The sequence below is a fragment of the Zingiber officinale genome, chromosome 8A, assembly GCF_018446385.1.
Source record: "Zingiber officinale cultivar Zhangliang chromosome 8A, Zo_v1.1, whole genome shotgun sequence".
Taxonomy (NCBI): domain Eukaryota; kingdom Viridiplantae; phylum Streptophyta; class Magnoliopsida; order Zingiberales; family Zingiberaceae; genus Zingiber; species Zingiber officinale.
In genome coordinates, this window is record NC_056000.1 from 1574560 (window position 1) to 1598878 (window position 24319).

Here is a 24319-nt window from a genome sequence, read left to right on the forward strand (position 1 = left end):
GGATACCTAAGTTTAGAAATGTATGAAAGCTTGATTTTAGGGGAGAGGATAACGGGAAGGATCTTGATTCCCGTCCTTGACTTGGTGGTGTATCCGTCTTAGGGGGAGGATCCCGATTTCCCTAAAATTATGGGTAAATGAGCATTTCTGATCTAAACTTAAATCGTGTTGTCAAACAACAAAAAGGGGGAGATTGTTGATACAGTCTGACCTGGATGTTGTTTTGCTGTTGACACTGATTTAAGTTTGTATCAGATAATTAACTCAGATTAATTACTAATCCAGGTTGACTAGGTTGACCTGATTGAAGCAGTTGGAAAGTCCTGGTGAGTGAAGCCAGGTGAAAACCCTAGTGAGTGAAGCTAGGTGCAAGTCCTGGTGAGTGAAGCCAGGTGAAAACCCTAGTGAGTGAAGCTAGGTGCAAGTCCTGGTGAGTGAAGCCGGGCAAGGGAAAATCCAGATGGATCAAGGGTGATCGGACATCTGGTGTTGAAAAGTCCAAGAAGGAAACTTGGCATGCAGAGTCAGAGAGGGTTCGGTAGCTCGTTCTCTAGGACCAGATGAAGTCGGAGAGGGCTAGGGAGCTCATTTCTCCGGACTAGGTCAGAGAGGGCTCGACCCGAGTCAAGAAGCTGGATCGGTGCACCGATCCGGTGAAACTTTTATACCTGATCGGTGCCGACCGATCGAGGAATCGATGGCTCGAGCGTTTCGATCGATGCGGACCGATCGAATCGATTAGTAGCCCATCGTGATTTTACCGATCGATGCGGACCGATCGAAATCAATCGAGCCTCGAGATTTTATTGATCGGTCCGGAGACCGATCGGAGGCTTTAAGCATCGACGGCGACATCTGATCGGTCTCGGGACCGATCAGATTAGTGCCCGATCGGTCCGCAAACCGATCAAGTGCGCACCTCTGAGCGACCTCTGATCGGTCCGGGACCGATCAGATTAGTTCTGATCGGTCCGCACCGATCAACGATGATCGAAGCGTGGTTGGTGCGACCCACCGTATTGTTTGCTTTGCATGCACTTTTTCGATTGCCGTATTTGTATTCACCTATCTGTTTTTAACCATTTGCTGTGAGTCTTTCTAGCTTGCAGGTTGCAGGTCACATTCTCATGTTTGGATTCAAATTAAGCTTCATTAAGAGAAGGAGACAAGTACCCTTTTCACTGTAATTTGCTGCAACAGATGCATTTGAGGCATCAACGTTCACTGACAAAATCTGATTACGATTGGGCTGCTCAGTTTGACCTCTAGCTATTGGTTCGTATCCAGAGACGCCAGTGATTTCCATTGGCATGGGTTCAGAGAATCAGAAGAGGAGGAGGTGTGATTGGCTACGCCTGGCTGGCAGCAGCGATTCTGCAGACGGCGGTGATTCGAGCCAGTGAAGCAGAGAGACATAAGAAGGAAGAAGAGGAGTTCAGAAAGGGATCCTGAATTCTCTGTCTTTTGTGATCAAGCCTTCGAGAAAGCAAGTTGGTGAAGCTGTGAGCTCTTTGCTGAGAAGGTTGATTGTGCGCTCTCTGCTCTGTTCTCTTCTCCGCGTGGCTGTAAGCTCATCTTAATATTTTTCTCAGCCACTGTAAGTCTTGTGCTTAAATCTATAATCATCTGAGACTTTGTTGAGAGGTTGCTCCACCGAGAAGGAGACATCTTTAGCCGGATCTTGTCCGGGGTGTGATCTACCGAAAGATCAAGGAGTCGTCCTCCTTACGGACACGCCGAGGAGTAGGGGCAAGTTATCCCCGAACCTCGTATATCCTTGTGTCTGCTGTGTGTTTGTTTTCTTTCGTTTTAGTTTTTCTACTTCCGCTGTGCTGTGCTAACAAAGTTCTTGAAGAAATTTCTGTTTAGTGTTTTTCAAAGAGGCTATTCACCCCCCCTCTAGCCATCTAAGATCCCAACACTAAGGTGATCTCTCAACTATATTTTTGTTACTTAATAGAGCTCAGATCAATTAAACTCATTTGGAAAAATGGAATCTCTACAATTACATGTATATACACTTGTATTTGTGTTAGTGTTTCACTCTTAAGAGCACCAAAAAAATATTTGAATTGAATAAAGGATAAAAAAATAGTTGTCGTGAGTGCAATTTAATAATTTAGATTCTATTCATTTCAAGCACGCCTTTGAGATCTTTGGATAGTTTGAGAGGAATGGACTGTTATAATATTATTAGTGGATAATTTCCCAACAATAGTTGTGCCAGATAATGAACCACTAAAAGGTTCAATTGGTTCATGCAAATAAGGTCTTGACAGTACCAATTGTAATAATTTGACACAAAATCATTGTTACGTTTATGTACTTTCACGGTATCCTTATCACGTAAGGCTTTATTTTTACATTTGGAATTATTACACATATACCGTAACTCGACTTAGTAAAGTTCACAAACTGTTTAACTTCAACAATAATATTTAATAAATCTATTTTCTAATCGATTGTACATCTAAGCTTTGCTTATAAACATTGTCACCTAATAATAATACCATTTCATATAATATGTTACAAAGTATATGACATGATTTTCACAAAATAATAAACTATACTACCTTTCATGTTCTAACCAAAGATAATCAGGTCTAAAATTATCTTAGATGTAAATATATACACACTAAAATAACAAAATGACTATATCATATTATAAATCTAAATACTAACTTAACATAGGTACTGTTTAATAAATAATGTCTGAAAATGAGTAGTCTATCTAGAGAAGAGCAGCAAATGCAGTAACCTATAAAAAAATTAGCTAAAATTAATAACAATGAATGATAAGCTAGGACAAATTCACAGTAGAACCAAGCTTACGGCCAATGGCTGGTGGCCGCCAAGCTGCGACCACCCATGCTTCCGACTGTAAGCTCGCGGCTGGCCAAGTCGCCGAACGCGACCAACCATGCTAGCAATGACGACCTAGCTAACAATGATGACCGACATAGCCGCCAGCACGCGTCCGCGCGTTGGCGGTCGACACAATAGCTAGCCACGTGTCAGTAGCCAAGTGAGTTCTGGCTGTTGTGCCGCTAGGCGCATGCTAGCGGTCGACATTGGTCATGTTGGCGGTCGGCATAGCCGCCAACATGACCATATGCATGCTGGCAGTCGTCACAGCCGCCAACACATCCAGGTGTCGTCCGCTAGAACGACAAGGCGCTTGGTAGTAGATAGTGATGGTGCAGCAGGGCCGGAAAGAGGGGAGGGGTGAATTGCCTGCAATACGAAAATACCCTCCTCGTTCTTTCAACTCTAAAAATAGCAACAATTATAAAATAAAATAACAGAAATAAAAGTAAGAGAAGAGTCACAATAATTTGACTTGGTTACAACCTAAATGGTTGTTAATCCAAGGCGGTTGAAAAAGCGCACTACGAATCTCCTTCTCTGAAGGCAGAGAAGACTTTTACACACTTAGAGAGCTCAAGAGTTGCTAGGAAATTAGTACAAGAGTTAATTGAATAATTCCTAACTTCAGGGGCTTTTATATAGCTCCTGGAAATCCTATCTTGAGTCTTGAGGGCGCCTCGAAAGGGGTTGAGGACGCCTCCAAGGGGATAAACGGATAAAACTTTATCCGCTCGCCAACGACTGTTTGGCCTAGTTGAGGGCGCTCTCAAGGACATTGAGGGCACCCTCGATGCTGTTGAGGGCGCCCTCAAGCTAATGAGGGTGGAGGCGCCTCCAACGACTGTTGAGGGTGGCTCCAACTGCTTTTCCAACACTTCTTCATCTTCACTTAAACCGAAATAGGCCTCACCCGAACCCAATTTATGACATTCTCCTCGAGCAGGCTTTCACCTCGGCTTCTCATCCCTCGAACGTCGCGCACGTTCTTCTCGTCCACCGATGTACTTTTTCGCAACTCTTTCGTCCTTCGGACACACCGAGCCCGTCGACTCATTTCCCGTGTCATCCTTCTCGCTAACTGCATCTTCCGCTCGACTTCCTGTGCTTCTAAGCTCCTGCACACTTAGACACAGAGATCAAACCCAAACAGGACCTAACCTAACTTGGTTGATCACATCAAAACAACCACGGGGTCCAACAGATAGCACGACCAAGCATGTGTTGGTGGCCGACATAGCCTCCAACACGGCCAAGCACGTGATGGCGGCCGACACAGCATGCACGACCAAGCGCATGTGTGTCGGCCGCTAGTCATTGCCGGCGTCGGGAAGAGGGAGAGAGGGGGCGGAGAGAACTCACCTAAATCGCCAGAGTAAATGGGGAAGAGCATGCGCACGTAAGAAAAAATCAGAACCGTGCCCTAGAATTTTATGCAGACTTATTGACAGAAATAATTCTATCGATAATACGTCGGTAAATACTGATGGAATTTTACATCCGTCGGTAATCTATATTTGATATTACCAAGGAAACACAGTTTTCGTCGGTATTTACAGACGGAACAACCGTTCCGTCAGTAATGTTATTTGGTAATATCGACGGAATATTATTTCCGTCGATAAATACCGATAGAATATAGATTCTGTCAGTAATCCTATCGGTAAGCTATGATTTTTCGGCTTATGACTTACCTTGTGATGAAAATAATATTCTGTCGATAATTATCGGTAAAAATTTATTCCGTGATAATTAACTTTATCACAATTCTAAAATATTTCCCGTTCTTCGTGCCCCAGCATAATTAATCGTCCAAGTCATAATTAAAGTACAAGCATGAAAAATAACTTAATTTAACGTGCATTGTACTAACGGTGTTTTTTTCAACCTGCATCAATTAAAAAAAGCCAACATTTGTTGTTGTGGTTGAATTTCTTGTAACAGAAATGAGCATGAAAATAAAGCATGCATCAAATATTTAATCATGCATCAAATGAAAAGAAAAAAATATTTCTGTTTCAGATTCGATTTCAGTTTCAATTTCGGTTTGAAATAATCCCATGGGCCTTAGTTGATACATCCTCCTATCCGTAACTTTTAATTCTCTCTTAGTTCTTTTCATAATTTGTACTATAAATTGGGACTATGTAAATTATAGTTTAGATCGAAATAGATAATTAAAAATTGTTGATAATAGACAAATCATATGATGTGAAGTAAAGGACGTCTCGATCATTGACAACAACCTTCGATGTAAAAGATTAAGAGAAATCAGTTTGATCTGAATTTATACTAGAGAATTTGAACTCTAACACGCTTCTTCTCCTCCGTCGCCTGTCGCCAATAACCTTGTACGCCGCTCTTTCGCCCTCCAACCAGAGATCGAATTTTGGATAGTATTAATATAGTTTACCAAATATTTTTTCATGTATTTATAAATCAAATTAAAACAAAATTATTTTGCATTTTGATTTATTTCTTAAGGACTTACAATTTACTAGAAATTAAGTGGTCAACTTAAGACTTTTCATAGAAATTCTCTCTCCCGATCGAGTTTACATGTGCTATAATTTTTTATTTAGACATGTATATTTACTTCTCTTCCTATTCGTAGAATGAATTTGGAGGTGCGACGGTTCCATATTTTTCATAGGACTATAGCAAACTTTGATATACACTTTTTTTTTTTAATTGGTTAGTCTTTTTCAATGGAGATAAATTCAGTGGCACTCCGATAATTGACTTTGTAAGTAATTAATCAATATCTCATACAGTCAGACTGCAAGTTGAAGCTTCACCTGGTTACCTGGTTTGTATCTGAGAAAGAAATACAATAAATGAAAAAGAATATACAACATAATTGAGTTGTAAGATGGGCCGCTTTGGGCCAAGCTGTCGAGGCTGCGGGCCGCATGTTGATTTGCATGCGGCCCAGTTGATTCTTTCTCCCCAATGGAAGAAAGGCTACGTTAAAGTGAGTTAAGTTGCGATTTGCCACCGCTTTTGACGGAATTGCAGCATCCGACGGTGAGGGTGTTTTATTTCGAGTTCTTTATGGTCACCTATCATTTTGAGAATGAGAGGGTGCATTAAATTAGTAAAATTAGAAGATTACATAATATCTAATTTAATATTATTTTAAATTTTCTAAATATATCTGTCAATTTTGCAACATAAAATTAAATTTATATATCTAATTTTACTGATTATAACTATATGTTACAATATCTCAAGCAATCGATTAGAATAATATTAGATAATAATTTTATAATTTTAAAAATAAGATACATAATTTAAGTATTTCTAATAGTTTCATGCGCGGTTCGATTAAAAAGTTGAAAAAATAATCTCTAATTTCTCACAAGTAACTCTTTTTAATTGAGTTCTAACATTTAGCCTGAGTCTTATATCTCCATCTTACTTTTCATCATTTTAACGGATTTAGAAATTTAAGCATGGAGGAACGATTATTATATGAAACAAAAGATAATATTCTTTATCTCTATCGATGGAACCCCATAATACAAGGGTTCCACTATCGATAAGGAGGGCGATCGCCCCTGATCTTAATCATCGGGACATTCTCTATTCTTTTTTCTTAAAAAATAAAATAAATAAATCTATTGATTTTTTTTCTCTCGAGTAAATATGATTTAACAGGTAAGTAAATAGAATACGCGCAGGCAGTATATCTCCATCTCACTTTTCATTGTTTTAACGGATCCACAAATTTAAGCATGGAGGGAGGATTATTACGTGAAACAAGGGACAATATTCTTTATCTCTATCGGTGGAACCCCATAATATTAGGGTTCCACTGTTGATAAGGGGGTGACCGTCCCTAGTTTTAATCATCGGGACGTTCTCTATTCTTTTTTCTTAAAAAATAAAATAAAATAAATCTATTGATTTTTTTCCATCTTGACTCGAGTAAATATGATTTAACAGGTAAGTAAATAGAATACGCGCAGACAGTATATCTCCATCTCACTTTTTATCGTTTTAACGGATTCAGAAATTCAAGCATGGAGAGACGATTGCTACGTGAAACAAAGGACAATATTCTTTATCTCTATCGGTGGAACCCCATAATACTAGGGTTCCACTGTCGATAAGGGGGTCGACTGCCCTTGATTTTAATACGCGCAGATAGTATATCTCCATCTCACTTTTCGTCGTTTTAACGGATCTAGAAATTCAAACATGGAGGGACGATTGTTACGTGAAACAAAAGACAATATTCTTTATCTCCATCGGTGGAACCCCATAATACTAGGGTTCCACTGCCGATAAGGGGGGCGACCGCCCTTGGTTTTAATCATCGGGACGTTCTCTATTCTTTTTTCTTAAAAAATAAAATAAAATAAATCTATTGATTTTTTTTTCTCTCGACTCGAGTAAATATAATTTAACAGGTAAGTAAATAGAATACACGTAGGCAGTATATCTCCATCTCACTTTTCATCATTTTAACGGATCCAAAAATTCAAGCATGGAGAGATGATTGTTACGTGAAACAAGGGACAATATTCTTTATCTCTATTGGTGGAACTCCATAATACTAAGGTTCCACTGCCGATAAGCGAGGCGACCGCCCTTGGTTTTAATCATCGAGACGTTCTCTATTCTTTTTTCTTAAAAAATAAAATAAAATAAATCTATTGATTTTTTTTCTCTCGACTCAAGTAAATATGATTTAACAGGTAAGTAAATAGAATACGCGCAAGCATTATATCTCCATCTCACTTTTCATCATTTTAACATATCTAGAAATTCAAGCATGGAGGGACGATTATTACGTGAAACAAAAGACAATATTCTTTATCTCCATTGGTGGAACCCCATAATACTAGGGTTCCACTGCCGATAAGGGGGGTGACCGCCCTTGGTTTTAGTCATCAGGACGTTCTCTATTCTTTTTTCTTAAAAACTAAAATAAAATAAATCTATTGATTTTTTTTTTCTCTCGACTCAGTAAATATGATTTAACATGTAAGTAAATAGAATACGCGAAGACAGTATATCTTTATCTCACTTTTCATCATTTTAACGGATCTAGAAATTCAAGTATGGAGGGACGATTGTTACGTGAAACAAGGGACAATATTCTTTATCTCTATCGGTGGAACCCCATAATACTAGGGTTCCATTGCCGATAAGGAGAGCGACCGTTCCTGGTTTTAATCATCAGGACGTTCTCTATTCCTTTTTCTTAAAAATAAAATAAAATAAATCTATTGATTTTTTTTTTCTCTTGACTCGAGTAAATATGATTTAACAAGTAAGTAAATAGAATACGCGCAAGCAGTATATCTCCATCTCACTTTTCATCATTTTAACATATCTAGAAATTCAAAAAAAAATGTGGAACCGCCACATCAGCGGCCCCCCTAAAGCCGGTCACACGGATATGGAGGGAGGTAAATGCAGGTACACAGGTGGAAAGTGCATGGCGGAGACGTTAACCCCAGGTAGTGACACCCCGGGGATCGACCCCTGGACCTTTAAGCCACAGAACCATGCACTCCCCATCTGTGCTACGCCCTGGGGACAACATATCTAGAAATTCAAGCATGGAGGGACGATTGTTACGTGAAACAAAAGACAATATTCTCTATCTCCATCGGTGGAACCCCATAATACTAGGGTTCCACTGCCGATAAGGGGGGCGACCGCCCTTGGTTTAAGTCATCGGGACGTTCTCTATTCTTTTTTCTTAAAAAATAAAATAAAATAAATCTATTGATTTTTTTTTCTCTCGACTCGAGTAAATATGATTTAATAGGTAAGTAAATAGAATACGCGTAGGCAGTATATCTCTATCTCACTTTTCATCATTTTAACGGATCCAAAAATTCAAGCATGGAGAGATGATTGTTACGTGAAACAAGGGACAATATTCTTTATCTCTATTGATGGAACTCCATAATACTAGGGTTTCACTGCCGATAAGGGAGGCGACCGCCCTTGGTTTTAATCATCGAGACGTTCTCTATTCTTTTTTCTTAAAAAATAAAATAAAATAAATCTATTGATTTTTTTCTCTCGACTCGAGTAAATATGATTTAACAGGTAAGTAAATAGAATACGCGCAAGCAGTATATCTCCATCTCACTTTTCATCATTTTAACATATCTAGAAATTCAAGCATGGAGGGACGATTGTTACGTGAAACAAAAGACAATATTCTTTATCTCCATCGGTGGAACCCCATAATACTAGGGTTCCACTGCCGATAAGGGAGGCGACCGCCCTTGGTTTTAGTCATCAGGACGTTCTCTATTCTTTTTTCTTAAAAAATAAAATAAAATAAATCTATTGATTTTTTTTTTCTCTCGACTCGAGTAAATATGATATAACAGGTAAGTAATAGAATACGCGCAAGCAGTATATCTCCATCTCACTTTTCATCATTTTAACATATCTAGAAATTCAAGCATGGAGGGACGATTGTTACGTGAAACAAGGGACAATATTTTTTATCTCTATCGGTGAAACCCCATAATACTAGGGTTCCATTGCCGATAAGGAGGGCGACCGCCCCTGGTTTTAATCATCGAGACGTTTTCTATTCTTTTTTCTTAAAAACTAAAATAAAATAAATCTATTGATTTTTTTTTTCCCTCGACTCAGTAAATATGATTTAACATGTAAGTAAATAGAATACGTGAAGGCAGTATATCTTTATCTCACTTTTCATCATTTTAACGGATCTAGAAATTCAAGTATGGAAGGACGATTGTTACGTGAAACAAGGGACAATATTCTTTATCTCTATCGGTAGAACCCCATAATACTAGGGTTCCATTGCCGATAAGGAGGGCGACCGTCCCTGGTTTTAATCATCAGGACGTTCTCTATTTTTTTTTTCTTAAAAATAAAATAAAATAAATCTTTTGATTTTTTTTCTCTCGACTCGAGTAAATATGATTTAACATGTAAGTAAATAGAATACGCGCAAGCATTATATCTCCATCTCACTTTTCATCATTTTAACGGATCTAGAAATTCAAGCATAGAGGGACGATTGTTACGTGAAACAAAGGGACAATATTCTTTATCTCTATCGGTAGAACCCCATAATACTAGGGTTCTATTGCCGATAAGGAGGGCGACCACCCTTGGTTTTAATTATCGGACATTCTCTATTTTTTTTCTTAAAAAATAAAATAAAATAAATCTATTGATTTTTTTTTCTATTGACTCGAGTAAATATGATTTAAGGTAAGTAAATAGAATACGCCCATACAGTATATTTCTTAAGTGTCCGTTTTAAACACCCCAATTTGACTTGCTAGTGACTCTTGTTTGACATAATATTTTGGTCCAAACTTCTTTTACTCTCTTTGTTAAATTTGTATGCCACTAGTACTGTACCTCAACTTGTTTGATCAGTTTCATTAACAATCTGACTTTTGGAAGAAAACAAATGGTTAATGACGAAATTCATACATAAACTATGTGTATCATTGCAAGTTCAGACATCAACTTTTTAAAGCTAGTGGATTCTTGACTACGTAACACATCTGTGTGCCACATTAACAGAATCAAACTAATGACTCAAATCAGAATGACAATATAGTTGTATGTGACCCTTTCTAATCCACCATTGCTTTGTAAAGTAATCCTTTAGTTTCGGAAATCAAGATATGGTTAGCTAGCACAACAGTTGTACAAGGCAAATGGAATCTTGACTAGACAACACATCTCGGTGCCATGTTAACACAATCAAACTAATAACTAATATTTGCATGTGAATATATTTGTATGCTACCATTTCTAATCCTCCGTCACCTGGTAAATTATAATCTTTTAGTTTCTAGAGTCGAGACATTGTTAGCTAGCATCCTTAATTAAAGATAGCTCCTACCTGAGGCACTACGAGGTCACCAGGTTAGTGAATATTAGTTAGTTTATTATTTCTTTAGATTAGATATCATTTCACAGAATAATTTGACAACTGAATACTCCTATGGCATGATTTGCATTGATTCTTCTCCTAGACCATAAGCATCTAGCTTTTGATTAGTATAATAAATACTACTGAGTGCATGTTTTGAGTGAAATGGTTTATTCCTCTTTCAGACTATGTAAATTCTTTTTTCAAAAAATGTTCCAAGTTATACTCAGTACATGTATGTATTGTCTAGAGGGGTTCAGTTGGGTCTGGCGAGGTGTATCACGGGAGAAAATAAATTCAGGACAAACAAATTCAAAAATGTTTTGGACGTGCATAATCAATTTAATGGGTAACAACATTGTATCCATCCATCCATGATTATTGCTATTTGCCACCCTAAACTTGTTTATTTCTCATGCTTGTTATCCTTAATTGGAAAAAGTGACATCATAATATATGTCTGCCATTCTATGTTTTCTTAGTGGAATAAATGGAATTAAACTATCAAACTAATTGAGTGAATGCAACTGATTAGGGTGGTGCAACTCCTGAGGGTGTGGAGATACCGCGCTGTCTGGTTGATGAAGATATGCAAGCAAAGATTAAATCTATGCCAAAGGAGGTTCAGCCTGCTATTTTTTCTGGTCCAGACCCTAAATGGCGATACACATGGAGAATAGACCCTCGACCAGAAAACACTCATTTTAAGGTCTCAATATTTTGTATATGTGTATTCTGCATAATCTCGTTTTTAATTCATCTATTAATAATATAAATCTTTGATTAAATATATGTTGTGGTAAATTATCTTTTTGGATGAAGGAACTGAACCCAGAATCTATTATACCTGATGGATTTCCTGATTGGAAAGAAACAATGGATCTTTGGGGATCAAAAATGATAGCTACTATCGAGGTACTTCATTATTAGTAATCTGGTATAGGTTTATAGCTGTTTGTTTGTCTTTTGTTGCTACTCATTGCTTCACCATGTTTGTTTCTAAGAGTTTACTTGTCATAGGTTGTTGCTGAGATGGCTGCTATTGGATTTGGCTTGGACAAGGATGCATTTACTTCTTTAATGGACCATGTAATACTTCTTATTTAGCTTTATATGTTGGCACTTCTACAACGTTTCCTTCACTATATCCTACACATTCTTCTATTTTCTTGCATACTTAACTAGGGCCAAACCTACAAGAATAAGAGGTAACTTCTCCCTTAGTCGATAAGCTATACTTTATGATTTCATGCTTAACTAGGAAGTTAGCTAAATCCAATTAGGGATGACAATGGGGCGGAGCGGAGGCGGGTTTGCCATTCTCATCCTCGCCCCATTCTTATTTTCTCGGGTTCGGGGATTCCCCGAACCCGAACCCACGGGTTCGGGGATTCCCCATCCCCGCCCCATTTCCAAATTGACCCAAACAAACCATAGACACCAGAAACAGTAGAATATTAACCCAAACAAATCACAGACACAAAAACACCAAAATGGTAGTCACTGTATCATCAATTGCAATCCATGGAGGTGAAAGTTTAACTGCCATGTATTAATACCAATATTATCATCAATATTAATATTAATATTAATACATGTAATCTGACCTGGCATGAGCTATTCTAGTGTCTGTGGTTTGTTTGGGTCAATTGATAATATTAATAATAATATCAATATTAATAATATTATTATTAATAATATTATTATTAATAATATTTTAAAAATTTTTAATATTAATATTAATACTATTATTATTACTTTTTTTTAAAAATCATATTATTATTTATTAATATTAATAATAATAATATTCGGGGCGGGTTCGGGGATGGGGATAGTATTCCCATACCCGCCCCAAACCCGCCCCATCCCCGAAAAATTGGGGATCCCCATCCCCATTTCGGGTTTTCCCCGCGGGGCCCCAAACCCGCGGGAAAAATTGCCATCCCTAAATCCAATGTCCAAGTCAAGTTACTTAAGGAGGTAAAAGCCTACAAGGAGAAAATCAATCCTAGTCCCTCAATCGACCAAGTTCAAGAAGGAATCTCAACTCAAGTTCAAAAACTTGAGGAAAAGAATTTCCTCTTGAAAAGTTAAGTTCATGTTTGTTGGAATTGTTCACATCAAGGGCCAAGTACCTGAACATGATGCTTAGAACTCAACAAGTTGTGTACAACAAATCTGGACTTGGACTCAAAGCTAATACTAATTATAAATCATACATGTCATTAGTCAATCAAAATATTAGAAAACGAGTCCAACTATGAGTCCTAATGTCACGCCCCAGGGGAGTCCCTGTCAGAAGAAATTCCGACAACATCTCCCCTTTACGGGTGACAATCTGAAACTTATCTACAAGCCCTCAGGGCCTCTTAATTCTCACCTAACACGGCTGGAACACATACAATAAAATAAACAAATATCAACGCAGTTTATACAGTACAGCCTTCGGCTGACAATCACAACCACGCAGTTTAATAAAAACCTACACCACTACAACGAAAAACCTTCGCAACGGAAAACATGGGCATTATACTCGAATCATGATATAAAATCCAAGAGTGCAAAACACACACATCACAAGTATGTAGTTCACTAATAAGGAAACACAAGTCCGAAAAAAGATAACCATCTCGACTCTTAGTGGGGACTAGCGACTGGAACCTTCTGACGGCTTCAACCTGAAATAGGAAAATAAAGCAACGGTGTGAGTTCAACGACTCAGCGGGTATCAGTCTCACATGCATAGTAAAATATAACCAACAGTAATAATCATGCAGTATAGTCTCCTGGACAATAATTGGAAAAGCAAAACTGAAAGACAGGAGAATAACTGTACTCACCTGGGCCTTCTATCCCGACATAAAAGTCATTAGACCAAACCCATCAGGTCTCCTGTATGTATGTCAATCATATGCAACCACAGAAATACAGCATCCAATATGTAGCAATCACAAGCAATAAATACAATCCATGCACACAATGTTCTAAAAATCGGCCTAGGCGTCCGCCTAGACCCCGCCTAGGCGCTAGGCACTAGCCAGCCGCACCGAAAACATGCTAGTCGGCCAGCCTAGTCGGTTTTAACGCCTAGGGGGCGATTAGGCGGCCCTAGGCGTCGAATAATCGTTGAATCGTCTAGGCGTCGCAGAAATAGTACAAGGTTTTTATGATTTTTTTATTCGTTTGGGCTTTTAAATTTAAAGCCCAATTAAAAAAAACTGAAATGTAACCTTGAGTTTGTGCCCGATGATAATATTAAGTTTGTGTCTGATGAAGAACAAGTTGTTGAAAATTATAAAGGAGAAAAAATAGAATAAATTTATAATATTTTATTAGTTGTGTAATTTTAAACTCATTTTAAATTTGATTTATTGTGTTGGAGTTATAGAATGTGATTTATTATGTAATTTATATTGATACCGTGGAATCCGCCTAGTAGCGCCTAGTCCCCGCCTAGGCAGCCTAGGCGCTGGTCTAGCGCCGGACTAGCGCCTAGCGAATTTTAGAGCCTTGCATGCACATGATGCAAATGACATTGTCACCATTGACGTTAGTCAACCATCTCACACACGATGTGAGACCGAGTGGGTAGGGATATAACAACTGTGCACTCTGTCATCACTACTCCTGAGTGATCGAGTGGACAGAATGCTGTCGGAGTACACCTATCCTCCTACCCTAAATGATAAGTGGGAGAGCCCAATGCTCTCATCTCCCTGTGTCATAGTCAAGGGGAGGAATCCCTGTGCTGCTACCATGCTGCAATCACACTACCCATGAGCGGACCAGCGGAACCCTTGACAGAGTAACCTGCTGCAACACACCTTGTCTGATATACCACTAACCCATGAGTGGTTGTGTGTGCAGATCCATGTAACTGGATATGTGCTCAACAATAATGGAGCCGACAATCGCTCAGCATGCAATAGTGTAAGATGGTGCATGTCACTAAGCATGTAAATCCTGAACATATCCACCTCCATAAAGTATGTACTAAAAGGTAAATGGATCCAAACAAATGATCTAGGTACACCTGACCGGTATAGCAAATAACTAGTCCTGTACACAATAAGGCATGGTAGGTCACTACCTCGATGAACACAAAATACACATGGCAATAATCAAGAGGGTATAGGCATGGATGTATAACAGACAACAAATAAAGCATGCTATAGGTATCAAGTAAAGACCTGGCCTACCAATGCAGATATAGACATAACCATTACTACTCGTTATAATCTACTACGCATATCAAATGACAATATCAAAAAGATAAGTCAAGGTTCCCGACTCAAAAAATGGAGATCATATCCGAAATAGATCCCACGTCGAGACGCTCGTCTCGAATCAAAGTCTTGCAAATCAAACGTATAATTTAGCTATGTTAATATGTATCTAGTAGTTAAATCAAATTCCTATTAAACCAAGAAACCCAAAGCCGTCATTTAATCTCGGTTAGCTCGATAAATCAGATCCAACCCGAACCCTAGTTTAAAATCCAACATCTAATCTCAATATCCAGAAATGAACCAATCCTTTGCTCACAATTAACACTTCAAATTTTCAAGATTGGAATCAATCTCATACACAACCAAAACAATGGATTTAAATTTGGTATTAATCCATTTCTATACAATTCTTACCTCAATCTCACAAACCAGTCTTGTTGATCCACAGCCAGGGATAGTTACTACCGGAAGAGTAGTTGCTAGAAACCACCTCACTGTTCGGATCAAGGAGATCAAAAGAAAAATCAACATACCAATTCCACAACCTAATTCCAGAACAATTTGTGCACCTTACCTCTTCCTCCCTAACTGTCTGTGATAATCGAGGATCCGACGATGCAGACTTCCGGCTAACAGGGATGTGGTGGCTGGAAATCAATTGCTGCTGGAACCTTGTGGCTTATGTGGCAGCAGTGCAAATGATTGCTAATGTTAGATCAGCAAGCACCGGGATGGGATCAAGTGCTCCCAGTGAGCACTTGGTGTGCACGGCCAAGAATCTAAAGCCGATGACCAAAATTCTCCTCTGATGATGGCACTAGGGCATCGGCTGAGGATAGCACTGCACAGAGGCTGATGCGATCAGAAGAGGGGTAGTGGATCCAAAGTAGGGCACACCTCAACGATGGATGGCCTCCCCTGCGATCGGGAAAATGCTCGATCTAGATCTGCGCCGGTGATGAAGAGAGGAGGTGGCTCTTGTGATCGCTGGCGACGAGCGACGGCCTGTGATGGCCGGCGGCAACACAGAGAGGGGAAAAGGGAGGAGTCGGCGTGAGGTGGAGAAGGATGGAAGAGGGAGGAGTTGTGCCCGATCTCCCTTGGCCGACGGGTTTTGTTCGTGAGGGAAGAGGAAGCGCGAGGCCTCGGGAGGGCGGCGTCGATTGGGGAAGCCGAAAAGGGCCGACGTTGCGAGAGGGGAGGAGACGTCGGGAGGAAAGGGTTCGGCATGGCTTGGGTGGGGTGAGAAACGGAAGAAAATAAAAAGAAATAAAATATAGACTTATGTATTTTAATTAAACCTAAGGTTTAATTCTTCAATCAACTCCATCTTTAAGAATTTCAAACATGCCTTTCCCAAAGTCTATAAATGCATTCCTGCAAACTCGAGCTCCGAATAATTCTCAATTTTTTTAAAAAAAAATTCTAAAATTTTTGTTATAATTATTTGTCCTTTTTGATATTTTACACCTAAAATCGAGTCTAATAAATAAAGTATGACATAATCAATATTGGATTCCTAAGAATCAAATCCACTACTTAGATAAACGATATCAAAGTCATGATCTAAGGGAGCCAATTAGACAATTATTGCTCTACTTAATTAAAGTGCATGCTTGATTGTTTATTTTTTTTTGCATAATTTAGAACAGCTAGATAGGACTAGAATGGCTAGATAGGAAAAAGGGTTTTCTAATCTTGATAATATAGCATTAGGACGTGGTGAGCTCATAGTACGTTAGGGACATTTATAATAAATGTGTCAGGGATGGATGAGAAGTATCCTATTTGATGCACTCAACTAAAAGAAACTTACTGAAGCTAACTCACCATATCCTAAACTAGTTAGATCAGGATTTTATACTAAGTTGGTTAAGTATTTAATTTCTTGAATTGACTTTGTCTAACGAAGTGACCATTGATCCAATTAAGAAGCCAAGTCTAGAAATAACCACTTAATTGATTGAAGGCTAAATTTGAATCTAACCCAGGGAAAGAATCCTCCCAATTCAAACTTAATTTTAAATTAAATAAAATTGAAAATTATCTCACAAAACCTATAAGGATAATATGAACGGGGTGAGATGAAAAATAAAGTCAAACCTTGTCAACCCTATAAGACTCCATAAATTAGTTGGTACCAAATATGTACTTTATGTGTGGGAACATGAAGGTTTAGGCCAATGAATGTTGGATAGTGGGTGCTCGAGACATATGACGGGAGATCGACAAAAATTTACGAAATTAAAACTCAAAAACCTACGATTGGTAGCCTTCGAAAACAACGGAAAACTTAAGGTAATCGAAACATGTAACACTGAATTAAAATCAAATTTCATTATCTGCAAAGTCTTGCTAGTAGAGAAATTTGATTTCAACCTACTTAGCATTAGTCAATTATGTGAAACCGTTAAATTTTTGTCTTTTGAATGTTTAATAAAAACATTGAGTGTCCTACGATAATACTCAATTATGAAAAACAATATCTACTCAATTAATTTACCAAGATACTCATTCTAGTGTCTTCTAACATAGCAAGAGGAAACATGGTTGTGACATAGGATACTAGGCGACACCCACTTTAGAGACATCAAAATTAAGTCAAAGTGGATTAGTTATAAGCCTACCAAAATTAAGGAACATAGAAAATAAATTTATAATGTTTGTCAACAAGAAAAACAAACTATGCCAACACATAAATTAACTGATTAAAATCAAACTAAATCCATATTTAAACTTCTACACTTGTACCTATTTGATTCACATGGGGCCAAGTCACTAAGAGAAAATCAATACTTCTTAGTCATAATAGATAAATATTTAAGATTTACTTGGGTAAATTTTTAAAAACATAAAGATGAAATATTTAAACAATGTCATAATTTTTGTAAATTAACACAAAATAAAAAAGATATAAAAACAAAAAAAATCAGAAGTGACCATGGAGGAGAATTTGAAAATCATAGATTCACTAAATTTGTCAAGATAATGGATATCATCATAAATTTTTATATTCTAGAACTCCACAAAATGATATAGTAGAAAGAAAAAAATAGAGGCATTTAGAACTAAGTTAAATGAATATGATTTACCTAATCACACATTCAAAAGAACCTTAATTAATAAACTTATAATAAAACCCTTTATGAAATTTACTATAACAAAATATCTAGCTTAAAATATTTAAGAGTATTTAGATGTAAAGTATATATTTTAAATAGAAAAGGTTATTTAGGAAAATTTACCTCAAAATCAATAAATGGTATATTTCTTGAATATTCAACAACTAATAGAGTCTATAGAGTTTATAATAAAGATACATTAAAAATTGGAAAAACAACTAATGTAATATTTGATGAAGATAACAACCTTCAAATGCCTGAATTAAACTTAGAAAACATAAATAAAGAAACAAATATTGAAAATTCAAAAAATTAATTAAGGAAAATTAGACTTGACCAAATGAAGATTGAACTAGAAGAAGAAAATGTCAATCAAAACATAAGTTCATCAAGAATAAGAGTCATCCCACTTGCTAAATCTTGGGTGACCCAACTCTAGGAGTTCACCTTATCATCCTGTAGGAACACGAGTCAAGTTGTACTTTTATCTAAACTTGAACCCAAAACTCTAGATGAAACACTATCTGATCCCAATTGGGTGATAGCAATGCGAGAAGAGCTACCCAATTCGAAAGAAACCAAGTCTGGGATCTAGTACCCCCTACCAAAAGATAAAACTGTAATAGACACTAAATGGTTTTTTCGAAACAAACTTGACGATAACGGAGAAATTGTAAGAAATAAAGCTCGTTTAGTAGCTAAAGGTTTTAGCTTGTTAGAAGGTCTAGACTATGATGAAACGTATACACCGGTAGCTAGACTTGACTCTATTTGAATGTTACTAACTTATGCAACATATAAAGAATTCAAGTTGTACCAAATGAATATAAAGTCCACATTCTTAAACAATTTTAGAAGAAGTCTATATAAGTCATCCACCCGAGTTCGAACGCTTAGACGGTCCCAACTACGTGTTTAGACTAAATAAAATCTTATATGGTCTAAAACAAACACCTAGGATTTGGTACAATAGGCTATATACCTACCTAATATCAAAAGGGTTTAAACAATAGCAAATTGACTCGACCTTATTTGTCAAAACCTTTGAATCAGATATATTTATAGTCTAAATTTACATAGATGGCATAGTATTCTAGGATTACAAATAAAACAAACAAAAGAAGGTAATTACATATACTAAAACAAATATCCTAAGGAATTAATTAAAAAAATCTGATATGGAAAACGCTAAAGAAATTAACACACCCATGATAACAAATGTAAAAATAGATAATGACTTATAAGGGAAATCAATAAACCTAAAATACTATAGAAGTGTTATAGGTAGTCTACTATTCTCAACTGCAAGTCAACCTAGTAACCTAGTATATTATTTGCATTTGACATATGCACAAATTACCAATCTTGTGCTAAAGAATTCCACTTAACAATCGTAAAATGAATCTTAAGATATAATAAGGAACAATTAATATAGGAATTTGGTTCCCTATGACTATCAACTTTGATTTATTTGGTTATTCTGACTTAGACTATGCCGGCTGCAAACTAGATAGAAAAAGTATAAGTGACAGTTGCCAATTGTTAAGATCAATTCAACAGGTGTAGTAGAAAATTAGACAGTGTTACACTTTCAACTACTGAGGCAGAATATATAGCAATGGGAGAATGTATATCACAGTTCTTATGAATGATGCACACATAGTTCAATAAATCTGACAAAAAAAAAAGCCCTATACATCACTCAAGAACAAAACATATAGAAGTCAAGACATCATTTCATAAGAGATCATGTAACTGGGGAACTGTTGAGTTTAAGTCAAACCTAGTAGACATCGTCACAAAACCCTTACTAGATACTGAGTTTAGCACACTTAGAAAATAATTATGAATGACCTTAGTAGAATAGGAAGTATTTTTGCTATTATATATTTTATTTATCTATATGCACAAAATGATGAATTACCCTATCATGGTCGGTCCCAAACCCGGATAAAGGAGAGTTGCGTTAGGTTACCAACCAACTTTAAACTATGGTAAATGTTCAATATCTAAATAGATATGCACAAAATGAAACTAGCCTAGGCATTACTTTAGAAATCATGCACCTATAGATTTAAGGAGTTATTGCATCTCACAACATCTAGGATTAACTTGGTTGTGTATTGTGCCATGTAGATGAGTGTGAGATGTTAGGATTTGTCCCCTGATGTAGATCTAGTGGATTAACATGAATCAAGGGGTATAAACACAAATGGATCACTACGGTGATCAACTCCCAACTAGACTTAATGGTTCATTAATATCATTTGAGTCAGGCAAAAGGGGCTAGACATTTACTTAAGGACAATATCTTAGAGGATGTATTTTTAATTATTCTATGTTCAAAAATATTGGTTTAAATAAATGTGTTTGGCTAAATTATATGTTGGGATGCAAGCTTTGATTCTTAGAAAATTGACCTAAATTAAATCATTCATTTTATTTAATTTCATTTAATAATTTCTTGTCGAGTATTTAATTACACTCGCTTACATAACATATTTTTAAGCAATTACTTATTAAAATTTTTGCTTAAAAATATTTTGCAAGTTTTGCAAAATATTATCTCTGAAAATTTTGCAAACTAATCGATTGAAAGAGCAATTATTAAACTTTTTGACAAAAATCACTTTAAAAATATTTTTCTAATTTTGACTATGTTTGAAATTAAGTTAAAAATTATTTACAAATTAAATTTTTAAAATTAGGTTTCAAAGAAAATTTCACAAAACCTATTTTGGAAATCCTTGAAAATAATCTTTGAAATCAAAATTATTAAAAAACTTGTTTTTTTTTTTTGTAAACTTAGTTTCGCTCATTTTTTTTTATGTATGTCAAATGGGGAGAATATAGATTTAAAGTATTTTAAGTTTGAAAAATTTTAAAATCCCAAGGGATTTTTAAATTCAAGTGGAATTTTTAAATTCAGGGGGAACTTTGGAAAATTTTCTTTTTTTTATGCATATTTAATCAAACATGAGTTTTGGCGTTGACAAAGATTTATAGTTAAGTTGTGTTGTGTTCTAATATCTTAATTAAATGCCAGGTAACTTAACAGGAGATCGGACATCTAGCAAGACAGATTCAATAGGTTAGCGAGGACAGGACATCGAGTCAAAAGAAGACCTAGCGGGTCAAGTGATCGGACTCTGAGCAAGGGAAGCTAAACAAGTCTAGAGGGCCGAAAGTTTGGCAAATACTAATACTCTATTTACTTAAAGGAGTGGACCACGATGGATGAAACAGACCTAGGGGCATGGGAAGAAAATAGAAAGGAAAAGAAATCTCTTCCTTTGCATGCTTGTTTATCTTGATTGAGGAAGATAGGTACATGCGGTGTAATTTTTGTAACTGAAAAATGATACATGCGCCATTTTTTCGGTATATGGCATGATTTTTTGAGTTAAAAAGGGTACATGCGTCATTTTTTTTTGTATATGGTGTAATTTTGTGAATGAAAAAAGGTACATGAGTTTTTTTTTTTTGTATATGGTGTAATTTTATGAATGAAAAGGGGTACCTGAGTCATTTTTTTTCAATGTGATGTTTTCCGTCTGATTTTGAGGTGATCAATTTTGGCTTCAAAACTATCCGCTGATGGATTGCGTTTCTCTTCTCTTTTAAAATTTTAATGAAATAAACGACAGAAACTTTTTCACTATGGAAACTTTTCCTTAGTTTTGCTTTTCACTCTCCCAAGTAAACAGAGCATAAGTGAAGGTAAGCTCTTGGAGAGGAGCGGTTCTTTTGAAAAGAAGAATAAGTTAGAAAGAGTCCTCATTATGGGGATTACCTTAGATGACGATCCTACTAAGGCTCCTACTTGGATTCTGAAGTCTAAATTAGACAATAGTAACTGTCTAAACTAGAATTTAAACTTATGTCATATTTTGTACTAACTCTGTTTTGTAGGTAGGGCTATAAACGAGCTGAGCTTTGGGGTGTTCAAGCTTATTTGATAGGATAACTGAGCCGAGCCGAGCCGAGCTGAGCTTAAAATAAACCAAGTTTTTGAAATGATTGTTTAAGTTTGGCTTGGTTTATTTTTTATAAGCTTGAGCTTGTTTAAAGCTTGACTCGAGCTTAGTTCGTTTAGATGTTATCGAGCTCTTAATTCAAGCTTGACTTGAGTTTGATTCGAGTTTGGTTCGTTTAGATGTTATCGAGTTCTCAATTCAAGCTTGTTTGATTGTTTCAAACTTTTAGTTGTTTGATTTTTTATTGAGCTTGATAATTCAAATTTATTTGTTTATTTTATTTTATTATTTATTTAGCATATTGATAAGAGTTTATTAATGAATGGATCGTGAACATTGTTCACAAATGTTGTTCATGAACATTGTTCACGAATATTGTTCATGAACGTTAACGAGTTGAACACATATGTGTTCAAGCTTGTTTGTTTAATTTAATGAGTTGTTCAAGCTTGTTTGTTTAATTGATCTTGTATATATTGAACGAACATAAACAAGCTCTTACCAAGTCGAACACCAAGTTTGTTCACGAATGCTTGATTCATTTACAACCCTATTTGCCGGGTTCGAGTGACTGAATGGGTTAACATCTAATGGTAAGGATCGATCGATCGGGAGTTGAGGTGGCAGAGTATGTGACATGACATCTAATATGTGGCATCAAATGTGGACGAGTATAAGTCTCGGATAGCTAACGTGGCAAGGTATAGAGATCAGTTGGTTGACATGGCAAGGGATAGAGATCAGCTGGTTGACATGGCACAAGTTGCAGTCAAGGATAACCGCTGTGAGATTGGTGTGACTAAGGATCTACATCAAGGTGCTAATGTAGCATAGAGGTAGTGGAGAAGTACATGTTTGGTTGACCTAACTTGTACCCCAATCGACCAATAGACTGGATTTGGATCCGGTTATCAAGGGGATTAGGCGGATCAGTTTACTGAACGAGTATTATATAAGGAAGCTCGACCAAAGGCTTTGAGATCACTTGGATATGTTCTTGTGCTCTCATCTTGTGCAAATGCTCAATTGCTAAGCCAATGTGCTCCGCTGACAATGAAGCTTTGCTCTAAACTACTCTTGTCGGTATAATTTACTTATTGTTTTCGTGCTTTCAATTCTAAGTGACAGTAAACTTGTTACCACACCCTATCTTTTATAAGAGACCAATCTCTACTTTCGAATATTTTTTTGGAGGAGAGATTTTCAGTGAATTGTCCACTCAAAAGCGATCAACGATCATGGGTCTCGGTATAATAGCCGTGAAGCAAATAAAAACAAACCGCGACAAGTGCTATTCAACCCCCACCCCAACACACATACACAAAAGGTCTTTTAGAATTTGATTTTCTTAGACTTGATTCCAGTTCCAACATAAGTTCATTGAACTTCTGCCTAATCTGAAATCCAGAGATAGTGTTCTTCACGTGTCAAAACTGAAATTCATAGTGTGTTGTCATTAGTGTTTTCAACTCTTGTTTGAGAATATCATCTCTTATGCTTTGTTCAATGATGTTTGGGGAACCTGTTGTGTATGTCTTTATATAGACATAACTTCCTATGATATAAGTGTTGGTGCAAGGTGTACCATAATCAAACCTGAGTTTTGATGTTGTCAAAGGTTCAAGTTAAGTCTTGTTATGATCTGATGATTTGGCTTAAGTGTGCAGGCTATTTACTCAATCAGGAAAGCTCTAGTCACAACCAGACAGTAAAGTCCAAGCAGGTTTGGAGGACCCGATATTTGACAGGTAGGTTGAGGTAAGCAACTGGAATGGAGCGACAGTGAGGTCGTGTTCCTGAAAGGAACAATCTAAGGTCGCTGATCCAATTGAAGAAACCGGAAAGGTTTCCAAGTTAAGATCATGACAGTCCTAACTGTTATACTCATGCATATTACTACTCATGTATTATAAGTGTGCTAACTTTGTTTTGCAGGAATATTATTGTTATATCGAACTAACTTTGTGTTGCAGAATCATATGACTCCTTGAACTTCAAATGGTCATAACTTTTGACTCAGAACTCAGAATCAGGCTCTGTCAGCGGCCACGCGACCAACACTCAGAAAGCTTCATTTGACCAAGGGTTCAGTCAACTGAACAGGAGGTTCAGTCAACCGAAAAAGACATTTTATCAGTCGACCGAACAGGCAAAAATGGCAAAACAGATCAGGCTCGCAAATATGGTATCACAGCATGATCGGTCGACCGAAAATGAGGTTCGGTC

The 24319-nt window shown here is 36.8% G+C and overlaps 1 protein-coding gene and 1 long non-coding RNA gene across 2 annotated transcripts in view; one reads left to right on the top strand and one right to left on the bottom strand.

Moving 5' to 3' along the window:
* The window catches only part of LOC122009506, a 41190-nt gene that overhangs the window by 14301 nt on the left and 2570 nt on the right, over positions 1 to 24319 (top strand). Inside the window, exons 3-5 of the mRNA XM_042565690.1 lie at positions 11301 to 11474; positions 11588 to 11680; positions 11786 to 11854. Of these exons, the coding sequence (XP_042421624.1) occupies positions 11301 to 11474; positions 11588 to 11680; positions 11786 to 11854 (336 nt within the window). The remainder of the gene's footprint in view (positions 1 to 11300; positions 11475 to 11587; positions 11681 to 11785; positions 11855 to 24319) is intronic.
* Positions 13170 to 16316, bottom strand: LOC122011802. The gene is made up of 2 exons (XR_006120037.1): positions 15569 to 16316; positions 13170 to 15488 (listed from the first exon to the last, which is right to left on the bottom strand). It is a non-coding gene; the product is annotated as an uncharacterized LOC122011802 (long non-coding RNA).